This window comes from Scomber japonicus, chromosome 2, assembly GCF_027409825.1.
Source record: "Scomber japonicus isolate fScoJap1 chromosome 2, fScoJap1.pri, whole genome shotgun sequence".
Taxonomy (NCBI): domain Eukaryota; kingdom Metazoa; phylum Chordata; class Actinopteri; order Scombriformes; family Scombridae; genus Scomber; species Scomber japonicus.
Genome location: NC_070579.1, coordinates 2,150,708 through 2,176,906, shown reverse-complemented (window position 1 = coordinate 2,176,906; position 26,199 = coordinate 2,150,708). Strand labels below are relative to the sequence as shown.

The 26,199-nt window shown below is 41.0% G+C and overlaps 3 protein-coding genes across 3 annotated transcripts; all 3 read left to right on the top strand.

Annotated features, from left to right (window-relative positions):
- Positions 1–2,598: 2,598 nt before the first annotated feature.
- LOC128367777 (E3 ubiquitin-protein ligase TRIM39-like) lies at positions 2,599–10,880 on the top strand. Its single transcript, XM_053328429.1, has 3 exons — positions 2,599–2,801; positions 5,594–5,864; positions 9,689–10,880. The coding sequence occupies exons 2-3, from the start codon at positions 5,603–5,605 to the stop codon at positions 10,789–10,791; spliced, it is 1,365 nt and encodes a 454-aa protein (XP_053184404.1). The 5' UTR covers positions 2,599–2,801; positions 5,594–5,602; the 3' UTR covers positions 10,792–10,880.
- Positions 10,881–15,849: 4,969 nt separating this feature from the next.
- LOC128377328 (E3 ubiquitin-protein ligase TRIM39-like) lies at positions 15,850–17,996 on the top strand (the record flags this gene model as incomplete). The annotated part of the gene is made up of 2 exons (XM_053337262.1): positions 15,850–16,222; positions 16,720–17,996. Coding segments are annotated over 2 exons (1,650 nt in total), but the record flags the coding sequence as incomplete, so codon positions are not given.
- A 4,414-nt stretch (positions 17,997–22,410) lies between these two features.
- Positions 22,411–24,502, top strand: LOC128377318 (E3 ubiquitin-protein ligase TRIM21-like). Its single transcript, XM_053337252.1, has 2 exons — positions 22,411–22,672; positions 23,403–24,502. The coding sequence occupies exons 1-2, from the start codon at positions 22,411–22,413 to the stop codon at positions 24,500–24,502; spliced, it is 1,362 nt and encodes a 453-aa protein (XP_053193227.1).
- Positions 24,503–26,199: the final 1,697 nt, after the last annotated feature.

Here is a 26,199-nt window from a genome sequence, read left to right as displayed (position 1 = left end):
GGCTTACTAAAATTTGAATTTATGTCTGTGTCTTTTCTCTATGTGCCAGATAATATTAATGATAATGATAAGGAGTCTTCAGAGAACAGAGGACCTTCCCCCTCTCAGCCTCTGACTGACAACAGTCAGAGTGAAGGTAAAGCTGCTCAAAGCTGCACATGCTCAGTAGTGTCTGCTTTACTCAGAACTGCTCTCTGAAAACATGATCACTATTATTAGTTTTTGGAGCCATTTCTAAACAAACTAATGTGATCAAACTCTTTATAATGAAGGAACATGACAGTCAGTGCAGCGGTTTGACTCACTGATGTGTTTTTAATAGCTCCTTAACAACAACAGAGGAACAAGATATATCAGACTTTGATACACATACAATACATGTTAGTAGATCAGTTCATTGTTGGTTTGGATCCAAACATGACTTTTTATTGATTATAAGAAATATACAGAAATTGCCCTAACAACCCTGCATGATGGCGAGCAGAAAGGGAGGGGTCGTAACAAGTGATCAGTTATTAATTTCAAACTCACTGGAGGTAGAAAAAAAAGTTTACTCCTTCCTGCTCCCTACTGATGACCTGCGGTCATTTTATAAGGAAACAGTGACAACGTGTTAGAGGGCGCTCTTCCTGTTAGGTCTCTGAGACATAAACAATGTGTGTATTTTCATGACATTGAACATCTTAGATTCTAAGTTTTTTTACTTTCACTTAAGTACACTCAGCATTCAGACGGAGAAAGATTGGTCCCTTGGGGCCCACCAATTATGATAGGTCTGATTGAAGTGACTTGGAATTAAGTGAAATTAACTACAGAACTCAAGATTATGTTTTTTGCACAATTGTGATACTTCGCATACAATAAATATATTTTCACATGTGTTCTCTGTATGTAGATATGTCTGCCAAGAAGCTGTTTGAGGCTGAGCTGAAGAGGGTCCAGCAGTATGCAGTGGATGTGACTCTTGATCCTGATACAGCACATCCTAATCTCATCGTGTCAAATAATTGTAAAGTTAATCATGATCAAGTGAAGAAAAAGTTCCCACGCAACCCAAAGAGAATTGCTAAATACTATGGTGTTTTAGGAAAGCAGAGTTTCTCTTCAGGCAGATTTTACTTTGAGGTTCAGGTTAAAGAGAAGACTGAGTGGATTGTAGGAGTGGCCAGAGAGTCGATCAACAGGAAGGGAGACATCATAGCGAGCCCTCAGAATGGTTTCTGGACTATAATTTTGAGAAATGGAAATGAGTACAGTGCTTGTAATAATCATCCAGTCGATCTCTCCCTGAAGTCTCAGCCTCAGAAGGTGGGGGTGTTTGTGGATTATGAGGAGGGTCTGGTCTCATTTTATGACGTAGATGCTGCAGCTCTTATCTACTCCTTTATTGGCTGCTCCTTCACTGAGAAACTCTACCCATACTTCAATCCCCGTAATAATTATGGTGGTACAAACTCCGCCCCTCTGATCATCTGTCCTGTCAATCAAACTGTCTGATCTAGTTTCTATGATCAGCAACTTATTAAGCAGCACCAACAATTGATTTACTTCATGTGTTAATTATTAAGTTTTACATCCTCTGTGTAAATATGCAGAGTAGTCTATACTAGCAGTCAGTAGATTAGAGACCATACAACAATAATTGCATTTAGAAATTAGTATTTTACCTTAAACTTGTCTTTTTACTGCTTCAGTATCCTCCCATTATTCATTCATTAATCTCTTCATAGTTGATGGATCCATCATGAGAAACATTTGAAGAGAAACTTTGTTCAAATCAACAGAGCTTTAAAATCTAGTGAACATCTCAAAGTTTGTAAAGATACCAAGTGTGTATCAAGACTGAATGTTAGGGAAATATATCTACAGTGATGTTCAATATATCTATATCTATAGTTATAGTTTTTCAGTATATGTATTGATGCAGTCATAAAATTCAATATAGTGAGCTTCAATATTTTATCGTGTGTCTTTTAGCTTTTAAGGTTTGACAATGAACAGAACAATAAAATTCAGTTACAGCCTGATTTCATATTACTCTTTTAATTTGCTGAATATTTTAGATTTATTGAATATTTGTAAAAATCCTTTGAATGCTGTTGCTTATTCAAAAATATGATTTGTGTATTAAATCAAAATTAATCAACTCATTTTTAAATCTTCATTGATTATATTATTTCAATGTTTGTATTCTTTCATTGGCTGATCTGTGTTTGAATAATTACCAAATAAAATTGTTTAAAAAGCCTCATAACAAGTTCATGATATATTGTTTTAAACATGTGACTTAGTCCATCATTAAGTCCTCAACTTTCTTCCTAAAAGACAGAAAATGTGGATGTATGTCAGAGACTAAAACAGATGCTGTAAAGTGAAACTACTCTGCTATACAGTATCACTGCAGTTAAATCCTGTGCAGAAGAAGAAACTGTGTGTGGAAGTGTTTTATTTTGCTACCAGAGTCTTCCTCTCAAAGTCACTGAGGTTTGTACAAGTTGTCTGTGTTTCCCTCTTGTGTCCAGCAGAGGGCAGCATAACAGCAGACATCAGAGAGAGGACAGTTTGCTAAAGGCAGGGCCAGACTGCATACACCTCAACTTCCTCATCTGATTCTTTCACAACTACAGGAGAGAAGAAAATGCAAGTATTATATGAAAAGGTTAAAACATGACAGGAAAAATAGTGAAATATAGTAATAGTAAATAGTTAGTCTAACCCTAATAAAACCAGTTTCAAGACGCTCTCTGTGACACTCGGTACACGCCTTGTTCCTGCTCACATGACCTCCGTGAACACCACAGGTTTGCAAAGCTTCTTTATGACTGTGTCCCAATTTGGTCCCAATTGCGAGGCTGCATCCTCGAAGTACGCATTTAGAGGCCGATTACGTCACAACGCCGCGCGAAGGCTGTCCCAATTCGAAGACTCCTTCAAATGCAGCCTTGAAATGCGGCCTTCTTTTCCCTCTTTTTCGAGGATGCACCGCTACTATCCTTCGCGGCCTCCCAGATCCCAAGATCCTTTGCGCGGCGCTGTTCAGTGGCGCGAAAACACAACAATGGCGACACCAACAGGTGAAGACTTTTCATTCAAGTGTAAGTATTGGTTTGTTTTATTTAATTATTTGTACTTATTACTACTTATACTTTTACTAATTACTTATATTTTATTACTTGACTTATTTTTTTATATTTATATATATACTTATATATATGTACTTATATATATATTTACTTATATTTATATATATACATATATACACACATATATATATATATAGACTAAGATGAACAAATTTAGATTTTAATAAAGAGCTACGTTTGGGATTGTCACTATTATATGTTATACTTCATTATTATGATAATTTTTTGCTATATTAGAACCCTTTTGTCTGTTAGCATAGCATCCCTGTGTTTACCTTTTCTCTTGCTTCCCTCTGTGTTTAGAACAATACTGGAAAAGATGGGCCTGGAGGGGAAGGTCCAGCCCCACCAGGCGAAAAAGAAGTGGTGATTTTATGTTAATGTTATAAAATAAAAAATATTGTCAATTGTTACACGTTGTCTATTCCATTTAGTATTTACAACTTAAGTACAATTTATAACAGGGTTAACAAACGGCATAAAGTGCTACTGTTCAGGAAGAACAAGGGATTAAATATTTTCTTTTATTATCAAGTGATGAAACATTTAACTATTTACAAAAATTACATCAGAAATAACTATTTACAGATTATTATTATTTTATTATTCTTTCTCTTGTGTGTTTTCCTTCTTTCTTCTCCTTTCCTTTATTCTTCTCCTTTCTTCTCTCTTATAATTTTGTCAGCTTTTTCACCGTCTTTTCGGTCGTGGCGTCTTTCTCGTCTTATGGGCGGGAACAGCTGGTGACGCAACCAGGAAATGCCTCGAAGGCTCTCTCTCTCTCTCTCTCTCTCTCTCTCTCTCTCTCTCTCTCTCTCTCTCTCTCTCTCTCGGCTGCTCTCCTCTTGTGGATCATAACGGTTTGTTCCTCTTTATCTCGTACTCATCCTGTCATGTTGCACTGGTAATGAATGAGTGTTAAGCTTCAGGTAAATGCTGCTAGAAGCCAGAAAAGGTCCACATAGAGTCTCTTATCTCCCGGAGCCACTGACTGACGTTTGTTGAACATGTACAATATTTGTTGCATTCTCAGAGCTATTTTAAAGTGTTTCCTTCTGTTGTTTGGGGTTCCTAATTTTTTATCATTCAGTTTATTTTGTACACAATCATGTTGCTTCCTGGGTGATTGTGTTTAATCTTTATTCTCATTGGTTTCCACACTGACAGGAGGATTTTAAATGGCTGCTGTGTCAGCATTTTTTAATAATTTTGTACGTCTCCAGAAGCTGGGGGACTAAAGTGTTGGTGGCTCTTTGGTGCTGGTGTCTCCTCTCTTGTGTGTCATCACCCTTAGTTCACCCCTCTGCTTGATTAGCTCACTTTTAATAGTATTGTGTTTGTGCTAATCAAGTTATTGCCCTTTTATTGGTAACTGTACATCATCAATTCACTACTCTTTCAATACTATGTTTTTTGCTATATCGGACCACATCTCTCTCCTGTTGGTGTTATGAACCTGTTTGTCTTTTGGGTTAGTGGTACTGGACAGAGGATATCATTTTCTCTGAGTAAAACCCCCACAATGTGGTAGTTGGATTGTTTTGATGAATTCCCTGTAACCCCAATCACTTGCCACACTAATACAATGGTACAATAGTTGATTTGTTCCCATTTATTAAATAGTCAGAGGTTAGAGTAGGCATTGATGATTTTAATAACTGAGTGATTTATTTGGACTTTGTAGAAATAAGGTAAAGCATGACAGTATAGTGGACATCTTTGTCTGGTCTCTCTGCAGAGTCACTACATCCATCTGTGATCTTTATCCATGTTTACTTGGACAGTACGCGTCCTGTGGTTTATGGTTTTATTCAGTGGCAGATTAAGATTCTTGATTTTCTTTATTGTTCTTTGTAGATTTCAATCCATTAAATGAATAACTTACCAAAGTCAAACTTTTCTGTAGTGTCTCCTGTTGTGGGTGAATGAGAGATGAAATTATTGACTCAATTCAAAATGTTAATATTTGACTAATGATTTTAATATCTGTTGATTAATGAATAACTTGTGCAGAGTCGGGTCTTTATTTGACTGAGTACTGAGATAAGTGCTGTTTTCATAAGTTTTGATAGACTTTGATCTTTTTATCTTATCTGCTTTTTTAGTGCATAAAGGTGAAATGTCCATTTTTACATACTGTAATTGCTGATATGACTGTTAGGCTAACTTCAGAAATGAAGAAAACAAGAACACTGCATTTGAAATACATGTGCAGATATTTTACTACATTGTACTGATGACTTGCAGTAGAATTACTGCTGAAACAGCAAATCAGACTCATCATGAAACTGTGCCAACAAATGCTGCATTTTCCATCTAAAGCCATAAATGTGCTGTATCAAACTTAATTATGATTGACAACTGCCAAGAACCTCGTAAAACTATTTTCACAATAAACACAACCTAATATTTATTGATCCATTTATTTCACTTTTCACTTTTGTTCTCAGTGTGTAGATATGTCTGCTGCCAGCTGTCTGCTATCTGAAGATCAGTTTCTGTGCTCCATCTGTCTGGATGTGTTCACTGATCCAGTCAGCACACCATGTGGACACAACTTCTGCAAAAACTGCATCAATGTACACTGGAACAGTAATGACCAGTACCTGTGTCCACTGTGTAAAGAGGTTTTCATCACAAGGCCTGAGCTTCACATCAACACTTTCATCTCTGAGATGGTTTCTCAGTTCAAACAGGAAGCTCAACAGAAAGCCAGCAGCAGCAGCTCAGAGCAACAAGCTGCCAAACCAGGAGAAGTTCCCTGTGATGTCTGTACTGGAACCAAACTGAAGTCCTGTCTGGTGCTTCTGGTGCTTCTGGTGTTTCTGGTGATTCCGGTGTGTCTGGCCTTCGTCCACTGTGAGGCTCAATTCAATATTCATGACATTTGACATATAAATAAATAACATATAAAACTAGAGGGGATGGTGGCAGTAAGTATATTATGGTAATAAGAAATATTTTTTTTATAAATGTCTGTCTTTCTGCCAATGTCCTACCTGGGACAGGAAGTGACAGTTCTTTTCTCCCAGGATGAGGGGTTATTTCTTTCTTTCTCTTAGACTTCAGAATTAGGGGCAATTTTTTCTTACATTTTGGAAAGAATTCCTCTCTAATATTTCTGTAGTTCCATCCATCCATCCATCCATCTTCTACCGCTTATCCGGAGTCGGGTCGCGGGGGCAGCAGCCTAAGCAGGGAAGCCCAGACTTCCCTCTCCCCAGCCACTTCGTCCAGCTCTTCCCGGGGGATCCCGAGGCGTTCCCAGGCCAGCCGAGAGACATAGTCTCTCCAGCGTGTCCTGGGTCTTCCCCGAGGTCTCCTACCGGTGGGACGTGCCCTGAACACCTCACCAGGGAGGCGTCCGGGAGGCATCCTGATTAGATGCCCAAACCACCTCATCTGGCTCCTCTCGACGTGGAGGAGCAGCGGGTCTACTCCGAGCTCCCTCCGGATAACTGAGCTTCTCACCCTATCTCTAAGGGAGAGCCCAGCCACCCTACGGAGGAAGCTCATTTCGGCCGCTTGTACCCGCGATCTTGTTCTTTCGGTCACTACCCAAAGCTCATGACCATTGGTGAGGGTAGGAACGAAGATCGACTGGTAAATTGAGAGCTTCGCCTTTCGGCTCAGCTCTCTCTTCTCCACAACGGATCTGTGCAGAGTCCGCATTACTGCAGACGCCGCACCGATCCGCCTGTCGATCTCCCGTTCCATCCTTCCCTCACTCGTGAACAAGACCCCGAGGTACTTGAACTCCTCCACTTGAGGCAGAATCTCATCCCCGACCCGAAGAGTGCACTCCACCCTTTTCCGGTTGAGGACCATGGCCTCGGATTTGGAGGTGCTGATTCTCATCCCGGCCGCTTCACACTCGGCGGCGAACCGATCCAGTGAGAGTTGGAGGTCGCGGTCTGATGAAGCCAACAGGACCACATCATCTGCAAAAAGCAGTGACCCAATCCTGAGGTCACCAAACTGGACCCCCTCTACACCCTGGCTGCGCCTAGAAATCCTGTCCATAAAAATTATGAACAGGATCGGTGACAAAGGGCAGCCCTGGCGGAGTCCAACTCTCACCGGAAACAAGTCCGACTTATTGCCGGAAATGCGGACCAAGCTCTGACACCGGTCATACAGGGAACGGACGGCCCTTATCAGGGAGTCCGATACCCCGTATTCCCGGAGAACCCCCCACAGAATCCCCCGAGGGACACGGTCGAATGCCTTCTCCAAGTCCACAAAACACATGTGGACTGGTTGGGCAAACTCCCATGCACCCTCAAAGATCCTGCAGAGGGTGTAGAGCTGGTCCACTGTTCCACGGCCCGGACGAAAACCACACTGCTCCTCCTGAATCCGAGATTCGACTATCCGATGGACCCTCCTCTCCAGCACCCCCGAATAGACCTTACCAGGGAGGCTGAGGAGTGTGATTCCCCTGTAATTGGAACACACCCTCCGGTCCCCCTTCTTAAAAAGAGGGACCACCACCCCAGTCTGCCAATCCAGAGGCACTGCCCCCGATGTCCACGCGATGCTGCAGAGTCGTGTCAACCATGACAGCCCCACAGCATCCAGGGGCGGATCTCATCCACCCCCGGGGCCCTGCCACCGAGGAGCTTTTTAACCACCTCGGCGACCTCCACCCCAGAGATAGGAGAGCCCACACCCGAGCCCCCAGGCCCTGCTTCCTTACCAGAAGGCGTGTTGGTGGGATTGAGGAGGTCTTCGAAGTATTCCTTCCACCGATCCACAACGTCCCGAGTCGAGGTCAGCAGCACACCGTCCCCACCGTACACAGTGTTTACGGTGCACTGCTTCCCCCTCCTGAGACGCCGGATGGTGGTCCAGAATCTCTTCGAAGCCGTCTGGAAGTCTTTTTCCATGGCCTCACCGAACTCCTCCCATGTCCGGGTTTTTGCCTCAGCGACCGCCCTAGCTGCATTCCGCTTGGCCTGCCGGTACCCGTCTGCTGCCTCCGGAGTCCTACAGGCCAAAAAGGCCCTATAGGACTCCTTCTTCAGCTTGACGGCATCCCTCACCGCCGGTGTCCACCAGCGGGTTCGGGGATTGCCGCCCCAACAGGCACCGACCACCTTGCGGCCACAGCTCCGGTCGGCCGCCTTAACAATGGAGGCACGGAACATGGCCCACTAGGACTCAATGTCCCCCGCCTCCCCCGGCACATGGTCGAAGCTCTCCCGGAGGTGTGAGTTGAAACTCTCTCTGACAGGAGACTCTGCCAGACGTTCCCAGCAGACCCTCACAATGCGTTTGGGCCTGCCAGGTCTGCCCGGCATCCTCCCCCACCATCGGAGCCAACTCACCACCAGGTGGTGATCAGTTGACAGCTCCGCCCCTCTCTTCACCCGAGTGTCCAAGACATGCGGCCGCAAGTCCGACGACACGACTACAAAGTCAATCATCGAACTGCGGCCTAGGGTGTCCTGGTGCCAAGTGCACATATGGACACCCTTATGCTTGAACATGGTGTTCGTTATGGACAATCCGTGACGAGCACAGAAGTCCAACAACAGAACACCGCTCGGGTTCAGATCAGGGGGGCCGTTCCTCCCAATCACACCCTTCCAGGTCTCACTGTCGCTACCAACATGGGCGTTGAAGTCCCCCAGCAGAACGAGGGAATTCCCAGGGGGAGTGTTTTCCAGCACCCCCTCCAAGGAGTCCAAAAAGGCTGGATACTCTGAACTGCTGTTTGGACCGTAGGCACAAACAACAGTCAGGATCCGTCCCCCCACCCGAAGGCGGAGGGAGGCCACCCTCTCGTCTACCGGGGTAAACTCCAACATACAGGCACCAAGCCGGGGGGCAATAAGTATTGCCACCCCTGCCCGGCGCCTGACACCAGTGGCAACTCCAGAGTGGACGAGAGTCCAACCCCTCTCGAGGAGACTGGTTCCAGAGCCCTTGCTGTGCGTCGAGGTGAGGCCGACTATATCTAGCCGGAACTTCTCAAGCTCACGCACCAGCTCAGGCTCCTTCCCCACCAGAGAGGTGATGTTCCACGTCCCTAGAGCTAGCTTCTGCAGCCGAGGATCGGACCGCCAAGGTCCCCGCCTTCGGCCGCTGCCCAGCTCACAGCGCACCCGACCCCTTTGGCCCCTCTCACTGGTGGTGGGTCTGTGGGAGAGGGGTCCCATGTCCCTTTTTCTGTAGTTATGGCATGCTTATAGAAAGTGTAAATCTATCTGTAAAGCTCCCACATAACAATGACAGTAGAACATGTGTCACTGTCACCTTCTGTCTCAGGTTATTCTCAGTTACTGTGGTCAGATATTCTGCCTCAGTATACTGTCTGTGTAAGGCCAAACCTGTTTTGAATTTGTGTTGTTAGCATGTATTACCATTCCAATAAGTGATGTATTTTTTGTTTTCTTTGGTTACATTTTGATTAGTTCGAATTCAGCTGATGGACCCTGTTGAGAACCTGGAAGACAGGATGTGTATGAAACACAATAAACCACTGGAGCTGTTCTGTAAGACCGACCTGACATATGTCTGTGCACTCTGCTCTATTTTAGACCACAAGACACATGATGTTGTTCCTCTGAAAGAAGAATATGAAGGAAAGAAGGCAGAGCTGGGGAAGACAGAGGCTGAAATTCGGGAGATGATCCAGAAGAGACGACTGAAGATTGAAGAGATCAAACACTCAGTTGACCTCAGTGAGGAAGCTGCAGACAGAGAGAAAGCAGAAGGTGTTCAGGTCTTCACCGCTCTGAAGGAGTCTGTTGAGAGAAGCCTGAATGAGCTCATTGAGACGATTGAAGAGAAGCAAAGAACAACAGAGAAACAGGCTGAAGACTTCATCAAAGAGCTGGAACAGGAAATCTCTGAGCTGAAGAAGAGAAGCTCTGAGGTGGAGAAGCTCTCACACTCTGAAGACCACCTCCACCTCCTCCTAAACTTCCCGTCCCTGAAAGCTGCTCCACCCACCAAAGACTGGACAGAGGTCAGTGTCCGTCCACCATCATATGAGGGGACTGTGGTGAAAGCTGTGGCTCAGCTGGAGGAGACGCTCAGTAAACAGATGAAGAAGCTGTTTGAGGCTGAGCTGAAGAGGGTCCAGCAGTATGCAGTGGATGTGACTCTTGATCCTGATACAGCACATCCTCAACTCATCCTGTCTGATGATGGGAAACAAGTATATGATAGTGATGTGAAAAAGAATCTCCCAGACAACCCAGAGAGATTTTCTTTTTATATTTTTGTGTTAGGAAAGCAGAGTTTGTCTTCAGGCAGATTTTACTTTGAGGTTCAGGTTAAAGAGAAGACTGACTGGGATTTAGGAGTGGCCAGAGAGTTGATCAACAGGAAGGGAAACATCACACTGGGCCCTGAGAATGGTTTCTGGACAGTATGGTCGTCAGGAAATTATTTCGTAGCTTCGGCTGATCCTCCAGTCCGTCTCTCTCTGAAGTCTCGTCCTCAGAAGGTGGGGGTGTTTGTGGATTATGAGGAGGGTCTGGTCTCCTTTTATGACGTAGATGCTGCAGCTCTTATCTACTCCTTTACTGGCTGGTCCTTCACTGAGAAACTCTACCCATTACTCGGTCCTAGTTTTAATTATGGTGGTACAAACTACGCCCCTCTGATCATCTCTTCTGTCAATCAAACTGCCTGATCTTTTTTTTTTTTGATCAGCCATTTATTAAACATTAAAGCACTACCAATAATATAATTTATACACGGTGTAAGTAAACAAAATATATTTAAGACAAGACTGCCACTGCACTCACTACATGCAGATAATGAAGATGGATTGATCGATTTGAATAAAGTACAGACATAAAAACAAACCTATCGATGATAAACTGACACATATTAAAAGAGACCAAGACTGAACTTTATGCAAATGTATCTACAGTGATGATCAATATATCAAAGTGTATGATGCAGCCATGAATCTCATGTTATGTTCGTCATTTAACTTCAAGATCAGAGCATGAACAGACAGAGTAGAGTATGTGTTTCTGTTATAAAGGATGAACATATGTTCTCTTTACAGTTGTACAGTTCATGTTCTACTTAAACATATTGATTGGGTTTATGAGGTTTTACAATATGATATAACTGCTGTCAGTAAGTATCAATGGGAGGTGGTTGACTGGTTGGAGCTCGGTCTGAGAGAGGTGTGGCACGATGGGTGAGAGCACACCATTTGTCCCCATTGACCACATTTGTACCACAACTTAATTTAATTATACTTGTTTGTTGGTTTAGACCAGGGGTGTCAAACATGCGGCCTGTGGGCCAGAAGTGGCCCGCCGAGGTCCAATCCGGCCCAGTTTCCTTCTTCCTCTTTTCTTTCCTCCTGTCTGTCCTTCCTTTCTTCCTCCCTATCTTATTTTCCTTCCTTCTTTCCTTCCATCTGTCTTCCCTTCCTTCCTTCCTGTATTCTCTTACTTCTCCTCCTTCTTTTCCTTCCTTCCTTCCTTCATTTGCGTATTCTTTTTCTTCTCCCACATGAGATCAGATTGGGTTGTATGTGGCCCTTGAATGAAAATGAGTTTGACATCCCTGGTTTAGACCATAAATTAGTCAGTAATCAAACTTTGCAGACACTTACTATCCCGGGTTTCTTTGTGTGTTTGCAGTATATTTGGTTATAAGTTACATCTTAGCAAACTTTTAGTTAAAATAAAACACACATTTTTAAGTTTAGTTACAGTTTATTAGTTTAGTTTGAGGTCATAAGTTTAGTATTTTCTTTCTTTGTTACTCAATCAATCAATCTTTATTTGTATAGCGCCAAATCACAACAGAGTCATCTGAAGGCACTTTACACATAGAGCAGGTCTAAACTGAACTCTTCAGGTTTTAACTCACCATACTTACCATGTGCTCAGGAGACAAACAGAGGAGGTGTCCTACAGTTTCCTGAATGTATAGACTGGTGACATCATTAGTGATGTCACTAGGCTAGACCCATGTGGAGGGATGGAGGGTGAATTGATTTGAGTTTGGTTGCAGATGTAATATAGGGAGTCTGTATAAAAGTGATGTCATTTGAAGGCTGGCAAATGTTAATCTTGTTGGTACTTAGCTGTGTCAGGAGGGACTCAGGACTTACCTGAGGAGTGGTATAGTCCAGCTTCACTCACAGTGTGGGCTGATGGAGGGCTTTATATAAGCAGTAGCTGTGAGACTGCTCTGGTAGAGTAGCTGTGTACATGTTACTTTTGCTTTATTTCAGTTATGCTTATGAGTGAAGTTAATTGTTTAATTTTTCCTTTCTTTTTGTTTCGTACATCTTTTTTGTTACATGTGGCACTTTTAATAATAATAAACTACCTTTGGACAACTGATCAAGCCTTCTGTGTCTGCCTCCTGCTAAAGATCAGACGTCTTTGGTTGGCCTGTACCACACAATGAAAGCACATTTGAAGGAGATCTTTTAAAGTCAGTATGAACCGGAGGAACATTGTTGATGATAGCAAGCTTTTCTCTTTTTTGTTGTTGTCTGAACCGTGAGATTCTCAGTTTTCCAAGGCCTCTTTATGACCATCAGAGCCGATTAACTGTGTGGGATATAATCACATGAGATGAGAACAGAGTCTTGAGTCACTGTGTGCACTCAGTGGTAGTCTTCTATATAGCTCAGGGACAAATAAGGATTGACTCGATGAGCTGTTAAAAATATCTTTAAAATTGTTTTAAAAGCAGCATCAGCATCATCTTTCCTGTCAATCAAACTGCCTGATTTATTTTTTTATGATCAGCAATTTATTAAACAACGAAGTACTGCCAATAATGAAGTGTTTAATAAGTAAATCAATCTGTACATTTGGAGTCTACAGTATATTGACAGTACAAGTAGGGGTGTAAATGACAAGTTTCTTCATGATATATTGATTCAATGTACAACTATTCATTATTTGTCTGTATCACAAAGTCTGCCACGAGTCAATTCAGGAGCCAGTGATCTATATGAGATGATATCATACGCTGATTTAACAGAATCTTTTCCATTCATATCAAATCACAAAAACTAAAATATAATTTGACATTTTTATTTCTGAACCCAACCAGACATTTACATGAAATACAATCTATTCCTTTTGATAAAATAGACGACCTGTTCACTAGAATGTGCCACAATTTGATATATTAAGCTTTACATTTTTCACATATAAAAGAAAATTGAAAGAATATTAAGTTCTTATTTTTCTACATTAAAGCAGGATTTTTGCTTCTCCTTCAAAATTGCAGTGGTTGCTGTGCTGCAGAGGAAAAAACAAGACGACCCACCTCACTTTGCCCAAAAGACGAGCAGCAGCACATTTCAGGCCAAGTTTATAGTTTGGTAACTGGTTTGTACAAGTTGTCTGTGTTTCCCTCCTGTGTCCAGCAGAGGGCAGCATAACAGCACACATCAGAGAGAGGACAGTTTGATAAAGGTAGGGACAGACTGCACACACCTCTCAACTTCATCATCTTATAAATAACTTCCTCATTATTATATGTTCCATCTACTGGTGAAACAGCAACTTGCTAAAACCTGACCTGGGGCAATGCATCTCTCCTTGTTTTATAAAGGGTTAATGTTTTAAGATAGAATAAAATACAAGAATTACAGTAAGTTTATTGCAATTGTAAATTATTGCACATCAGTAATGATTATTAGGCTACATGAAGGAAGAGAGCACACTGCTTTAAGAATGTCAGCTCATTACAGATCGCCTGATTCAGCAGCAGTTAAAAGAAAGGAGGAAATCAAATTAGAAATACATGAACAAGTTAAAATATTACAGTGAGCTGAACTTTGGACTGACTGATTCTTTCAGAGCTGAAATAAACCAACACTGCAGAAAAAGAAGATAACAGGAGTTCAATTCAATCAGGAGGGGAATTCATTTTTGAAGCGACATTTCTTTTATTGAACATGCATATAATGAAGAAATGTGGTAAAGTCTGTGGTGATTAGACCCCATCATGATGTCATCATATCTATAATGGTATATCCCCTGTTACAGTCTAGATACTGGTGGTGGTGATGAATAAAGGCAGAGCTGAGATCTGGATGATGAGAGGAAGACCAGATTCTGGTGATCTCAGAATTGACACAATTCAAAAGAAATGTAGGTATCTCACAATTATACATGTTGATGTGAGTTTTATTGCCCCCTAACTTGATGGGTGTTAGGAGAAGTCGCTGTATATATTAACACAGAGGCAGACAACATTAGTCTCCTTTCCACTCGGCTGCAGGATTATTTTCCTCTTAACCGCTATGCGCCCTCTGCTGACATCTTTTAGTATTACACAACCACTGTAACCAGTAAAGTACACTGTAATTGGCATTTAAATCAACTGTAACATAGTCCCTTAATGAACTGACTTTTTCAAACATCTTTTAAATTTCCTTTATATCATCTTTCAAATACATATGCTGCAGTTTTTTTTAACCCTTTACAGTTGGATAGTACCTGTGGTGAGGGAGGAGGAGGACTACTGAGGTGAAGTATTCCCTCTATACTGATGTAGGAGAGTGTATATAGTATATTCCTTTCTGGTTTATTAATATATGTGTTGCTGCATGTCTTGAATGATCCATCCATCACCAGCCAATCATTTTCAGACAGGTGAAATATAAAATCTGAGAGGCGTTTCAGGACACTCTCTTACCCATTTTCCACCAAAGCAGTGAAGTAGAAGTTTCTCTGAAGAAAAGCACAGACGACGAAGTGATGAATCTTTCTCTTTTACTCAGTACATGCCAGCATGGAGAAGGACACACAGTCGTTCTCCCCAGCAACCCAGTGAAAGTTTGAATTAGACATGGTGATAAAGTGATCAAGTACAACAAATGTGAAGTCGTAAAGTAATAAAGGACAGAAACCCTTCAAAGACGACTGATAACCTTTGATGACCCCTATAAGGTGTCTGATTTAACAAAATGCCTGAGACTTAGGTGTTTACAACAGTTAAGACACACACATGACACAATGCAGAAAAACAGGTTGTTGCATTCGGTACACGCCCTGTTCCTGCTCATCTGACTTCCTTGAACACCACAGGTATGCAAAGCTTCTTTATGTATCTGCTTGAACTGATTTATGCTCTTTTAGATCCTCCATTCTCCGCTCTCTCTCTCTCTCTCTCGGCTGCTCTCCTCTTGTGGATCATTACGGTATGTTCCTCTTTATCTCGTACTCATGCTGTCATGCTGCACTGGTAGTGAATGAGTGTTAAGCTTCAGGTAAATGCTGCTAGAAGCCAGATAAGGTCCACATAGAGTGATGATGATATGAGGCAATAGCTTGTGCAGAGTCTGGTCTTTATTTGACTGAGTACTGTTTTCATAAGTTTTGATAAACTTTGATATTTTTATCTCATCTGCTTGGTGAAATGTCAATTTTTACATACTGTAATTGCTGATATGACTGTTAGGCTAACTTCATAAATGAAGCAAACAATAACACTGCATTTGAAATACATGTGCAGAAATTTTACTACACTGTAAATCAGACTCATCATGAAACTGTGCCAACAAATGCTGCATTTTCCATCTAAAGCCATAAATGTGCTGTATCAAACTTTATTATGATTGACAACTACCAAGAACTTCGTAAAACTATTTTCACAATGAACTCAACCTAATATTTATTGATCCATTTATTTCACTTTTCACATTTGCTCTCAGTGTGTAGATATGTCTGCTGCCAGCTGTCTGCTATCTGAAGATCAGTTTCTGTGCTCCATCTGTCTGGATGTGTTCACTGATCCAGTCACCACACCATGTGGACACAACTTCTGCAAAAACTGCATCAATGAACACTGGAACAGTAATGACCAGTACCTGTGTCCAATGTGTAAAAAGGTTTTCACCTCAAAACCTGAACTTGAAGTCAACACTTTCATCTCTGAGATGGTTTCTCAGTTCAGACAGGAAGCTCAACAGAAAGCCAGCAGCAGCAGCTCAGAGCAACAAGCTGCCAAACCAGGAGAAGTTCCCTGTGACGTCTGTACTGGAACCAAACTGAAGGCCCTGAAGTCCTGTCTGGTGCTTCTGGTGTTTCTGGTGATTCCAGTGTGTCTGGCCTTCATCCACTGTGAGGCTCAATTCAATATTCATGACATTTGACACAATAACATATAAAACTAGAGGGGATGGTGACAGTAAGTAGATTATGGTAATAAGAAGTATTTTTTATGAATGTCTGTCTTTATGCTAATGTCCTACCTGGGACAGGAAGTGACATTGTTCTTTTCTCCCAGGATGAGGGGTTATTTCTTTCTTTCTGTTAGACTTCAGAATTAGGGGCAATTTTTTCTTACATTTTGGAAAGAATTCCTCTCTAATATTTCTGTAGTTATGGCATGCTTATAGAAAGTGTAAATCTATCTGTAAAGCTCCCGCATAACAATGACAGCAGAGCATGTGTCATTGTCACCTTCTGTCTCAGGTTGTTCTCAGTTACTGTGGTCAGATATTCTGCCTCAGTATACTGTCTATGTAATGCCAAACCTGTTTCTAATTTGTGCTGTTAGCATGTATTACGATTTCAATAAGTGATGTATGTTTTTTCTTTGGTTGTATTTTTGTTAGTTCGAACACACCAGGAACCTTATCCAACATCTTCACATGAGGAAAGACATCAGCTGATGGACCCTGTGGAGAACCTGGAAGACAGGATGTGTATGAAGCACAATAAACCTCTAGAGCTGTTCTGTAAGACCGACCAGACATTTGTCTGCGTGTTCTGCTCTATTTTAGACCACAAGACACATGATGTTGTTCCTCTGAAAGAAGAATATGAAGGAAAGAAGGCAGAGCTGGGGAAGACAGAGGCTGAAATTCAGGAGATGATCCAGAAGAGACGACTGAAGATTGAAGAGATCAAACACTCAGTTGACCTCAGTAAGGAAGCTGCAGACAGAGAGAAAGCAGAAGGTGTTCAGGTCTTCACCACTCTGAAGGAGACTGTTGAGAGAAGCCTGAATGAACTCATTGAGACGATTGAAGAGAAGCAAAGTACAACAGAGAAACAGGCTGAAGACTTCATCAAAGAGCTGGAACAGGAAATCTCTGAGCTGAAGAAGAGAAGCTCTGAGGTGGAGAAGCTCTCACATTGTGAAGACCACCACCACTTCCTCCAAAACTTCCTGTCCCTGAAAGCTGCTCCACCCACCAAAGACTGGACAGAGGTCAGCGTCCGTCCACCATCATATGAGGGGACTTTGGTGAAAGCTGTGGCTCAGCTGGAGGAGACGCTCAGTAAACAGATGAAGAAGCTGCTCGCTGAAGCTGAGCTGAAGAGGGTCCAGCAGTATGCAGTGGATGTGACTCTTGATCCTGATACAGCATATCCTAGACTCATCCTGTCTGATGATGGGAAACAAGTACATCATGGTGATGTGTGGAAGTGTCTCCCAGACAACCCAAATAGATTTACACATTATGTACATGTATTAGGAAAGCAGAGTTTGTCTTCAGGCAAATTTTACTTTGAGGTTCAGGTTAACGAGAAGACTGACTGGACTTTAGGAGTGGCCAGAGAGTCAATCAACAGGAAGGGACACATCACACTGAGACCTGAGGATGGTTTCTGGACTACAACTTTGAGACATGGAAATGAGTACAGTGCTTGTAATAACCCTCCAGTCCGTCTCTCTCTGAAGTCTCCTCCTCAGAAGGTGGGGGTGTTTGTGGATTATGAGGAGGGTCTGGTCTCCTTTTATGACGTAGATGCTGTAGCACTTATCTATTCCTTTACTGGCTGCTCCTTCACTGAGAAACTCTACCCATACTTCAGCCCTGGTCCTAATTATGGTGGTAAAAACCCCGCCCCTCTGATCATCTCTCCTGTCAATCAAACTGCCTGATCTATTTTTTTGATCAGCCATTTACTAAACAATGAAGCACTACCAATAATGTAATTCATAAAAATATCAAATTAATCTGTACATTTTTAATCCACAGTGTAAATAAACAAAGTATATTTAAGACAAAACTGCCACTGCTGCACTCACTACATGCAGATATAAATGAAGATGGATTGATCAATTGAATAAAGTAGAGACATAAACACAAACCTATTGATGATAAACTGACACATATTAAAAGAAACCAAGACTGAACTTTATGCAAATGTATCTACAGTGATGATCAATATATCAAGACGTATGATGCAGCCATGAAATTCATGTTATGTTTGTCATTTAACTTCAAAATCAGAGCATGAACAGACAGAGTAGAGTATGTGTTTCTGTTATAAAGGATGAACATATGTTCTCTTTACAGTTGTACAGTTCATGTTCTACTTAAACATATTGATTGGGTTTATGAGGTTTTACAATATGATATAACTGCTGTCAGTAAGTATCAATGAGAGGTGATTGACTGGTTGGAGCTCGGTCTGGTGAGATCACACCATTTGTCCCCATTGACCACATTTGTACCACAACTTAATTTAATTATAGTTGTTGGTTTAGACCAGGGGTGTCAAACATGCGGCTTGTGGGCCAGAAGCGGCCCGCCGAGGTCCAATTCGGCCCAGTTTCCTTCTTCCTCTTTTCTTTCCTTCTGTCTGTCCTTCCTTTCTTCCTCCCTATCTTATCTTCCTTCCTTCTTTCCTTCCATCTGTCTTCCCTTCCTTCCTTCCTGTATTCTCTTACTTCTCCTCCTTCTCTTCCTTCCTTCCTTCCTTCCTTCCTTCCTTCCTTCATTTGCGTATTCTTTTTCTTCTCCCACATGAGATCAGATTGGGCTGTATGTGGCCCTTGAATGAAAATGAGTTTGACACCTCTGGTTTAGACCATAAATTAGTCAGTAATCAAACTTTGCAGACACTTACTATCCCGGGTTTCTTTGTGTGTTTGCAGTATATTTGGTTATAAGTTACATCTCAGCAAACTTTTAGTTAAAATAAAACGCATTTTTAAGTTTAGTTACAGTTTATTAGTTTAGTTTGAGGTCATAAGTTTAGTATTTTCTTTCTTTGTTACTCAATCAATCAATCTTTATTTGTATAGCGCCAAATCACAACAAAGTTATCTCAAGGCACTTTACACATAGAGCAGGTCTAAACCGAACTCTTCAGGTTTTAACTCACCATACTTACCATGTGCTCAGGAGACAAACAGAGGAGGTGGCCTACAGTTTCCTGAATTTATAGACTGGTGACATCATTAGTGATGTCACTAGGCTAGACCCATGTGGAGGGGTGGTGGGTGAATTGATTTGAGTTTGGTTGCAGATGTAATATAGGGAGTCTGTATAAAAGTGATGTCATTTGAAGGCTGGCAAATGTTAATCTTGTTGTTACTTAGCTGTGTCAGGAGGGACTCAGGACTTCCCTGAGGAGTGGTATAGTCCAGCTTCACTCAGAGTGCGGACTGATGGAGGGCTTTATATAAGCAGTAGCTGTGAGACTGCTCTGGTAGAGTGTGGCTGTGTACATGTTACTTTTGCTTTATTTCAGTTATGCTTATGAGTGAAGTTAATTGTTTAATTGTTCCTTTCTTTTTGTTTCATACATCTTTTTGGTTACACGTGGCACTTTTTATAATAATAAACTACCTTTGGACAACTGATCAAGTCTTCTGTGTCTGCCTCTTGCTAAAGATCAGACCTCTTTGGTTGGTCTGAACCACACAATGGAAGCACATTTGAAGGAACATTGTTGATGATAGCAAGCTTTTCTCTTTTTTGTTGTTGTCTGAACCGTGAGATTCTCAGTTTTCCAAGACCTCTTTATGACCATCAGAGCCGATTAACTGTGTGGGATATGATCACATGAGAAGGGAACCGAGTCTTGAGTCACTGTGTGCACTCAGTGGTAGTCTTCTATAGCTCAGGGACAAATAAGGATTGACTAGATGAGCTGCCTGATTGATTTTTTATGATCAGCAATTTATTAAACAACAAAGTACTGCCAATAATAAAGTGGTTAATAAGTAAATCAATTAGTACATTTGGAGTCTACAGTGTATTGACAGTACAAGTAGGGGTGTAAATGACAAGTTTCTTCATGATATATTGATTCAATGTACAACTATTCATTATTTGTCTGTATCACAAAGTCTGCCACGAGTCAATTCAGGAGCCAGTGATCTATATGAGATGATATCATACGCTGATTTAACAGAATCTTTTCCATTCATATCAAATCACAAAAACTAAAATATAATTTGACATTTTTATTTCTGAACCCAACCAGACATTTACATGAAATACCATCTATTCCTTTTGATAAAATAGACGACCTGTTCACTAGAATGTGCCACAATTTGATATATTAAGCTTTACATTTTTCACATATAAAAGAAAATTGAAAGAATATTAAGTTCTTATTTTTCTACATTAAAGCAGGATTTTTGCTTCTCCTTCAAAATTGCAGTGGCTGCTGTGCTGCAGAGGAAAAAACAAGACGACCCACCTCACTTTGCCCAAAAGACGAGCAGCAGCACATTTCAGGCCAAGTTTATAGTTAGGTAACTGGATTGTACAAGTTGTCTGTGTTTCCCTCCTGTGTCCAGCAGAGGGCAGCATAACAGCACACATCAGAGAGAGGACAGTTTGATAAAGGCAGGGACAGACTGCACACACCTCTCAACTTCCTCATCTGATTCTTTAACAACTACAGGAGAGAAGAAAATACAACTATTATATGAAAAGGTGAAAACATGACAGGAAAAATAGTGAAATATAGTAATAGTAAATAGTTAGTCTAACCCTAATAAAACCAGTTTCAGGACGTTCTCTGTGACACTCGGTACACGCCTTGTTCCTGCTCCCCTGACTTCACTGAACACGACACGTATGCAAAGCTTCTTTATGTATCTGCTTCCCTCGTTGTTTAACTTATTCTGATGCGTATTGTAACTGATTTATGCTCCTTTAGGTCCTCCATTCTCCTCTCTCTCTCTCTCTCTCTCTCTCTCTCTCTCTCTCTCTCTCTCTCTCTCTCTCTCGGCTGCTCTCCTCTTGTGGATCATTACGGTATGTTACTCATCCTGTCATGCTGCACTGGTAGTGAATGAGTGTTAAGCTTCAGGTAAATGCTGCTAGAAGGCAGATAAGGTCCACATAGAGTCTCTTATATCCCGGAGCCACTCGCTGATGTTTGACTGACCCTTAGTTCACCCCTCTGATTGATTAGCTCACTTTTAATAGTATTTTGTTTGTGCTAATCAAGTTATTGCCCTTTTATTGGAAACTGCACATGATAAATTAACTGCTCTTTTAATAGCCCATGTTTTTTGCTACTATTAATAAATATAGTTTTGGGTTAGTGGTACTGATCAGAGGATATCATTTTCTTTGAGTAAAACCCCCAGGATGTGGAAGTTGGATTGTTTTGATGAATTCTCTGTAACCCCAATCACTTGCCACACTAATACAATGGTACAATAGTTGTTTGGTTCCCATTTATTAAATAGTCAGAGGTTAGAGTAGGCATTGATGATTTTAATAACTGAGTGATTTATTTAGACTTTGTAGAAATAAAGTAAAGCATGACAGTATAGTGGACATCTTTGTCTGGTCTCTCTGCAGAGTCACTACATCCATCTGTAGTGATTTTTGCATCTTTATCTATGTTTACTTGGACAGTACGCGTCCTGTGGTTTATGGTTTTATTCAGTGGCAGATTAAGATTCTTGATTTTCTTTATTGTTCTTTGTAGATTTCAATCCATTAAATGAATAACTTACCAAAGTCAAACTTTTCTGTAGTGTCTCCTGTTGTGGGTGAATGAGAGATGAAATTATTGACTCAATTCAAAATGTTAATATTTGACTAATGATTTTAATGTCTGTTGATTAATGATATGAGGCAATAACTTGTGCAGAGTCGGGTCTTTATTTGACTGAGTACTGAGATAAGTGCTGTTTTCATAAGTTTTGATAGACTTTGATCTTTTTATCTTATCTGCTTTTTTAGTGCATAAAGGTGAAATGTCCATTTTTACATACTGTAATTGCTGATATGACTGTTAGACTAACTTCATAAATGAAGAAAACAAGAACACTGCATTTGAAATACATGTGCAGATATTTTATTACATTGTATTGATGACTTGCAGTAGAATTACTGCTGAAACAGCAAATCAGACTCATCATGAAACTGTGCCAACAAATGCTGCATTTTCCATCTAAAGCCATAAATGTGCTGTATCAAACTTAATTATGATTGACAGCTGCCAAGAACCTTGTAAAACTATTTTCACAATGAACACAACCTAATATTTATTGATTCATTTATTTCACTTTTCACTTTTGCTCATAGTGTGTAGATATGTCTGCTGCCAGCTGTCTGCTATCTGAAGATCAGTTTCTGTGCTCCATCTGTCTGGATGTGTTCACTGATCCAGTCAGCACACCATGTGGACACAACTTCTGCAAAAACTGCATCAATGAACACTGGAACAGTAATGACCAGTACCTGTGTCCACTGTGTAAAGAGGTTTTCTACACAAGACCTAAACTTCACATCAACACTTTCATCTCTGAGATGGTTTCTCAGTTCAGACAGGAAGCTCAACAGAAAGCCAGCAGCAGCAGCTCAGAGCAACAAGCTGCCAAACCAGGAGAAGTTCCCTGTGATGTCTGTACTGGAACCAAACTGAAGTCCTGTCTGGTGCTTCTGGTGCTTCTGGTGTTTCTGGTGATTCCGGTGTGTCTGGCCTTCATCCACTGTGAGGCTCAATTCAATATTCATGACATTTGACATATAAATAAATAACATATAAAACTAGAGGGGATGGTGGCAGTAAGTAGATTATGGTAATAAGAAATATTTTTTTATAAATGTCTGTCTTTCTGCCAATGTCCTACCTGGGACAGGAAGTGACATTGTTCTTTTCTCCCAGGATGAGGGGTTATTTCTTTCTTTCTGCTAGACTTCAGAATTAGGGGCAATTTTTTTCTTACATTTTGGAAAGAATTCCTCTCTAATATTTCTGTAGTTATGGCATGCTGACAGAAAGTGTAAATCTATCTGTAAAGCTCCCACATAACAATTACAGCAGAGCATGTGTCATTGTCACCTTCTGTCTCAGGTTGTTATCAGTTACTGTGGTCAGATAGATTTGTGTTGTTAGCATGTATTACGATTCCAATAAGTGATGTATTTTTTGTTTTCTTTGGTTACTTTTTGATTAGTTCGAACTCAGCTGATGGACCCTGTGGAGAACCTGGAAGACAGGATGTGTATGAAGCATAATAAACCTCTGGAGCTGTTCTGTAAGACCGACCAGACATGTGTCTGCGTGTTCTGCTCTATTTTAGACCACAAGACACACAATGTTGTTCCTCTGAAAGAAGCATATGAAGGAAAGAAGGCAGAGCTGGGGAAGACAGAGGCTGAACTTCAGGAGATGATCCAGAAGAGACGACTGAAGATTGAAGAGATCAAACACTCAGTTGACCTCAGTAAGGAAGCTGCAGACAGAGAGAAAGCAGAAGGTGTTCAGGTCTTCACCGCTCTGAAGGAGTCTGTTGAGAGAAGCCTGAATGAGCTCATTGAGACGATTGAAGAGAAGCAAAGAACAACAGAGAAACAGGCTGAAGACTTCATCAAAGAGCTGGAACAGGAAATCTCTGAGCTAAAGAAGAGAAGCTCTGAGGTGGAGAAGCTCTCACACTCTGAAGACCACCTCCACCTCCTCCAAAACTTATTGTCCCTGAAAGCTGCTCCACCCACCAAAGACTGGACAGAGGTCAGCGTCCGTCCATCATATGAGGGGACTGTGGTGAAAGCTGTGGTTCAGCTGGAGGAGACGCTCAGTAAACAGATGAAGAAGCTGTTTGAGGCCGAGCTGAAGAGAGTCCAGCAGTATGCAGTGGATGTGACTCTTGATCCTGATACAGCACATCCTAAACTCATCCTGTCTGATGATGGGAAACAAGTACATCACGGCGACGTGAAGAAGAATCTCCCAGACAACCCAGAGAGATTTACACGTTATACAAATGTGTTAGGAAAGCAGAGTTTGTCTTCAGGCAGATTTTACTTTGAGGTTCAAGTTAAAGAGAAGACTGACTGGACTTTAGGAGTGGCCAGAGAGTCGATCAACAGGAAGGGAGAAATCACACGGACACCTCAGAATGGTTTCTGGATAATATGGTTGATAGGAAATTATTACTTTGTTTTGGGTGACCCTCCAGTCCGTCTCTCTCTGAAGTCTCAGCCTCAGAAGGTGGGGGTGTTTGTGGATTATGAGGAGGGTCTGGTCTCCTTTTATGACGTAGATGCTGCAGCTCTTATCTACTCCTTTACTGGCTGCTCCTTCACTGAGAAACTTTACCCATACTTCAGCCCTGGTCCTAATTTTGGTGGTAAAAACTCCGCCCCTCTGATCATCTGTCCTGTCAATCAAACTGCCTGATCTATTTTTTTGATCAGCCATTTATTAAACAATAAAGCTCTACCAATAATGTAATTCATATACATATCGAATTAATCTGTACATTTAGAAGCCACAGTGTAAATAAACAAATATATTTAAGACAATACAGCCCTGCTGCACTCACTACCTGCAGATATAAATGAAGATGGATTGATCGATTGAATAAAGTAGAGACATAAAAACAAACCTATCAATGATAAACTGACACATATTAAAAGAAACCAAGACTGAACTTTATGCAAATGTATCTACAGTGATGATCAATATATCAAGATGTATGATGCAGCCATGAAATTCATGTTATGTTTGTCATTTAACTTCAAGATCAGAACATGAACAGACAGTTGTACAGTACATGTTCTATTTAAACATATTGATTGGGTTTATGAGGTTTTACAATATGATATAACTGCTGTCAGTAAGTATCAATGGGAGGTGGTTGACTGGTTGGAGCTCGGTCTGAAAGAGGTGTGACATGGTGGGTGAGAGCACACCATTTGTCCCCATTGACCACATTTGTACCACAACTTAATTTAATTGTACTTGTTGTTTGTTGTTGTCTGATTCTTAGTTTTCCAAGGCCTCTTTATGGCCATCAGAGCTGATTAACTGTGTTTGATATGATCAAATGAGATGGGAACAGAGTCTTGAGTCATTGTGTGCACTCAATGGTAGTCTTCTATAGCTCAGGGACAAATAAGGATTGACTTATTGAGGATTTTGTTGGTTTTATATCATTTGAAATTACATTTGCACCATTTTTTACCAAAAGTAAGACTGAATGCTCCTGAAAATGTCAAATGGTGTAACCACAAAAGACTGACAAATATTAAATATTTTATCACCTATAGTGTATTTAAGTGGACTTATACTAATAATGACTTCATTTAAAACATGTAAATGTTTCCTGATCTCCATGGTAACCAGATGAAATGTAATATTTAGAACAATAGTATTCCATTAGCTTTATTTAATATAAAAGTTATAATGTAAGATCATGCCACACTAGTTGATATGGTGTTAGGAAGGAAGGAAGGAAGGAAGGAAGGAAGGATGTAAGATCATGCCAAACTAGTTGATATGGTGTTAGGTAGGAAGGAAGGAAGGAAGGAAGGAAGGAAGGAAGGAAGGTGTTTTATTGACTATTTACTGTTTTTAAGCTAGTTGAATTATTTGGCACAAAGTTTGTATGGTTACACCACTTAGACATTTTTGCCATAGTCCTCTAATATATTCTCTCAAAATGGATTAAAAGCAGAAATTTGATGCTGGGTCCACAAAAAAAAGAATATATACAAGTTATTCATACGTGTATTTTCACATTTTAACCCTTTAAATTTAAACTAAACCTCATGGACACAAAACAAAAAATCTCATTGACCCTTTTATACATTTTCCAAACAGGAACTTGTCGTGCTTTTATTCTGAAACCTGTATTCTCTTTCCTGTTTAACGAAGCTGCAGGTGACATTATTTTGAAGTCCTTAGCCGGAAACTGAATGTGTTTATACTGTGAGGTGGAGGATGATGCTGAGGACAGAGCATCCTCCGCTGCAGGATTCCTCTGCAGGCCGCTAGAAAAGCACCAGTGTCGTTATTACCCCGTTATATTATTTATTATATTAACGTGAGCTGCAGGTCGGTGCCGGTAACCTCTCTGGCTTCATTCTCCCGTG

Bases quoted from the DNA above. Each gene is read 5' to 3' on its own strand.
- LOC128367777 (XM_053328429.1), top strand. From the start codon at position 5,603: ATGTCTGCTGCCAGCTGTCTGCTATCTGAAGATCAGTTTCTGTGCTCC. The intron at 5,865-9,688 runs GCAGCTCAGAGC...GCTCTATTTTAG, and splicing joins TCAACAGAAAGCCAGCAGCA to ACCACAAGACACATGATGTT.
- LOC128377318 (XM_053337252.1), top strand. From the start codon at position 22,411: ATGTCTGCTGCCAGCTGTCTGCTATCTGAAGATCAGTTTCTGTGCTCC. The intron at 22,673-23,402 runs GCAGCTCAGAGC...GCTCTATTTTAG, and splicing joins TCAACAGAAAGCCAGCAGCA to ACCACAAGACACACAATGTT.